This window comes from Neoarius graeffei, chromosome 5, assembly GCF_027579695.1.
Source record: "Neoarius graeffei isolate fNeoGra1 chromosome 5, fNeoGra1.pri, whole genome shotgun sequence".
In the NCBI taxonomy this organism is placed as follows: Eukaryota; Metazoa; Chordata; class Actinopteri; order Siluriformes; family Ariidae; genus Neoarius; species Neoarius graeffei.
In genome coordinates, this window is record NC_083573.1 from 109979880 (window position 1) to 109983750 (window position 3871).

A 3871-nucleotide genomic window follows, 5' to 3' on the forward strand; every position below is an offset into this window, starting at 1 on the left:
TCGTTTCGGAGTAGAGTTGGGGAATGGCGGCAGTTGTGAAAAACTTTCTTGATGGAATTACGTGTCGTGGTTCCAATGTGTGGATCATGTGACGAAAACCAATATTCTCCACGACACTGTAGGGACGGAGATCTTTGCATATGAAATGCACAATTGCTGTAGTTACCCTCGACGCCTTGTCTGATCCAGCTGGGAGTTTGTGGAGAGTTGAATCTAGTGTCTGCTGCACTGCCAAGGGCCACTGTTTAGCTTTCCCCAGATCGTTTTTTTTCTCAGGGTGGTGGCGAGCAATGTGCGCCGTCATGTTCGTGGTGTTACCGCAGTAAGCGACTTGACTGTGACAAAGTTTACATACGGCTTTCTCCATGTTGAGCTCTCCTGTTCCCTGCATTTTATAAAAACCAAATAGACTCCATGTGTTGGATTTGAAGTGGGACGGTGGGGGAAAGAGTTCAGGTGGCTCTGTGGAAGTACTCGGCTCGCTGCGCTCCGCCATTTTGTTGTATGCATTTGCTCGCATTAGGGTTACTATGGTGACCCATGTGCTTCTATTTCCAGAAGCAGAATGCAGATGACGAAAATAAAGAGAGAGACCAGTGTGAACAAACGAACACAACAGGCCGGTTTGACTTTGACCGTCGAGTGTAATGGCACAGAATACATGGTCGTACAATAAAGATTGGTCGTCAAAAAAAATAAAAATAAATAAATAAATATTGATTCTCATATGAGAATCGATTTTTAAAAATCTCCAGAAAAAAAATCGCGATTAATATAAAAATCTATTTTTTGGCCCAGGCCTAATAATTGGTGGCTCTAAATTGACCGTAGGTGTGAATGTGAGTGTGAATGGTTGTCTGTGTCTATCTGTGTCAGCCCTGCGATGACCTGGCGACTTGTCCAGGGTGAACCCCGCCTTTCGCCCGTAGTCAGCTGGGATAGACTCCAGCTCGCCTGCGACCCTGTAGAACAGGATAAAGCGGCTACAGATAATGGATGAATTTAATGAAGCTCTCTGGGATATTCAAAGTTTGGGATATTTTTTATAACCCAACCCTGATCTGTACTTCTCCACAACTTTGTCTCTGACCTGTTTGGAGGCTCCTTGGTTTTCAAGTTGCTTGCCTAGTAGTGTTGCAGAGTCAGGGTCCTTCCAGAACAGGTTGCTTGATACAGATATCATGTGACTTTGACTGCACACAGGTGGATCTTAATCAACTAATTATGTGACTTATGAAGTGAATTGGTTGGACCAGCTCTTATTTAGGGGTTTCATATGAAAGGGAGTGAATACTTATGCACACTCCAGATTTCTGTTTTTTCATCTGAATTATTGTTTGTCTCAAATTAAAAAAAAAAAAAAAGTACCTTTAAAGCAGTCGGCATGTTGTGTAAATCAAATGGTGCTAACCCTCCAAAACTCCATTTTAATTCCAGCTTTTAATGCAACAAAACAGGACAAACACCAAGGGGGATGAATACTTTTGCAAGACACTGTCCATGAGGGAGTTCTCTGATTGGTCAGGAGTTTGTGAGGGTGGGGTTTGAGGGACACTTCTTAAGGCCAATTTATGCTGACAACCCAGTCCTCGCAGATAGCGTCGCAGACAGTGTCTGCGTAGCCCCCCCACCTTCGCAGACGCTCTGCGCGCACCTCCCAAAAATTGTGACCACCGCAGAAGCCTCGCAGACAGCGCCGCAGACAAGAGGGCTCTGATTGGTCCACTCTACATCCGCTGTACACGCACTTCCGCTTCACTACTTTCCTGGTTTGGTTTGTTTTCACGACCGGCATTTTTAAAAACATGAGCGAAGATGGAGCAGCACGAAGAGCGGTTGATTGAGGAAGTACGTACATCTATACGACTCCAGTTCTAGTCATTATAAAAAAAAAGTTCTAGTCATTATAAGTAACCGGAGGATAAACACTCCACTAACCACACCCACCAACTACTCCTAGCGACTTTGCGCCCCCTTGCGTTGTGCCGGTGAATAACATCGCGCATGCTTATTATCCCCGCTCAACAATAAATTACAACTATCTGCAAAAAGCTATCTGCGAAAGCCTTGTCGCACGAGCATGCAGAGGCCTTTACTGGGGTTGTTTTACTGCTGGAGGTCAAGATTTTGGGAAAAATATGATGTAATTATTTGAACTGAACACAAAGTTGTGTGTTGAGTTTCAAACAGACAGTAAAACAGTTGGTGTGTATCATTCTCTGCTCACACACACACCTCTGATTTCTGGGGGTTTGGAGTGGACCTGAGTACAGGTGGTGTGTTCACGTGTGTGAATTAATACTTTTGCAAGACACTGTACAAAAATCAGTTCAATGTGAAATTAACCAAACCAAATGACAGAGAGAGTACTGTGTGTGTGTGTGTGTGTGTGTGTGTGTGTGTGTGTGTGTGTGTGTGAGAGAGAGAGTAGTGTGTGTGTGAGAGAGAGAGAGTACTGTGTGTGCGTGTGTGTGTGTGTGAGAGAGAGAGAGAGAGAGAGAGAGAGAGAGAGTACTGTGTGTGTGTGTGTGTGTGTGTGTGTGTGTGTGTGAGAGAGAGAGAGAGAGTACTGTGTGTGTGTGAGTGAGAGTCTGTAATACATCACATGCTGGCTTGCACAGAACAATTCTTGTCGTGGTCAAAGCTCCGGGTGAAGCCGACAAAATGTGCTGTTTTTTATGAGAGGCGCAGCGGAGGAAACCGCTGGTATCATTCGCAATGCGATAAGCCACCCGCCTTCTTAATATTACAGCAACCAATACGAGTGTACTCACGTCATTAACAGTATACATACCTAGGCCACAAATTCAATGTGGCAGGTGACTGGGAACAGCAACAGTCAGAACTCATTATTGAGTACACTCGTAGATTAGATCTTGTTGACTCGGCCCCCCTACCCATCATGATGAAAGTGCAAGCCGTACGAGAAATAGCCCTGTCCAAAGTCCAACACCTTTTTGCAAACCTCCACCTTCCACAAAAAGCCCTCACTGAACTTAACAACATAACTGTCCGTACTGTAAGACAGTGGTTTGGGCTAAATACCCACTCAACAAGGGACATAATTTTTCAGTCCAAGAGGGAGGGGGGGTTGGGTGTCCCAAACATCAAATGGATTTATACTGCTTCCAGGACGAGCCATCTACTCAATATGCTGAACAACGATGACCTGCGAATTAGGGAGATGGCCCGGGCGTCGCTATTTCAACATTTGCAGCGAAGGAAAATTCCGTTTGCACTTGATAGCGACGCACAATTTCTCGGATTCCAGGTGAAAGGGAACGGTAAATTGGACAGTAGAGCAACAGGCTTTGGTGTGAACTCGGACTGGCTCGATTTGAATGATCTTTGCAACCGCACCAAAATACATCTGCGGTGGGCCAAACTAGATGGCGCAAAAGTAACATCTTTTGATAACATCATAACGGACCCATTCATATATGCACGCGCAACTTATGTGCAAGGCGAAGGAGAACAGGAGCTGCCCGCAAAACATGCGCGGGCTTTAATCCTTCATATGAAACGGTCCCAGAGCGCACAGCACTGGGCCAGCCTGAATCTGCAGGGAAAATTGACCGGTTTGACCTTTGCAGATCATGCACTGTCTCACTCTGTGCTCAGCAACTGCTCTGTTGGTGAGGACATTTTAACTTTTACAATCAAGGCTTGCCTCCAGGTCCTCCCAACAAAATAGAATCTGGCTACCTGGTATCCTTCAGATCATAACCTGCATTGTATCTTTCACTGTTCCACTGGTCAAATTGAAACAATAGCACATACCTTTAATGGCTGTAGTTTTTACAAAGGACTTTACATCGCTAGGCACGACCGATTAGTTGACCTGGTCTTTGACAGTATTAAAGAAATTGTA

The 3871-nt window shown here is 45.1% G+C and overlaps 1 protein-coding gene across 1 annotated transcript in view; it reads left to right on the forward strand.

The window, feature by feature from the left end:
* The first annotated feature begins 540 nt into the window (after nucleotides 1-540).
* The window catches only part of LOC132886324 (ribonuclease inhibitor-like), a 19300-nt gene continuing 15969 nt past the window's right edge, over nucleotides 541-3871 (forward strand). Inside the window, exon 1 of the mRNA XM_060920869.1 lies at nucleotides 541-644. Coding sequence (XP_060776852.1) covers nucleotides 541-644 — 104 coding nt within the window. The remainder of the gene's footprint in view (nucleotides 645-3871) is intronic.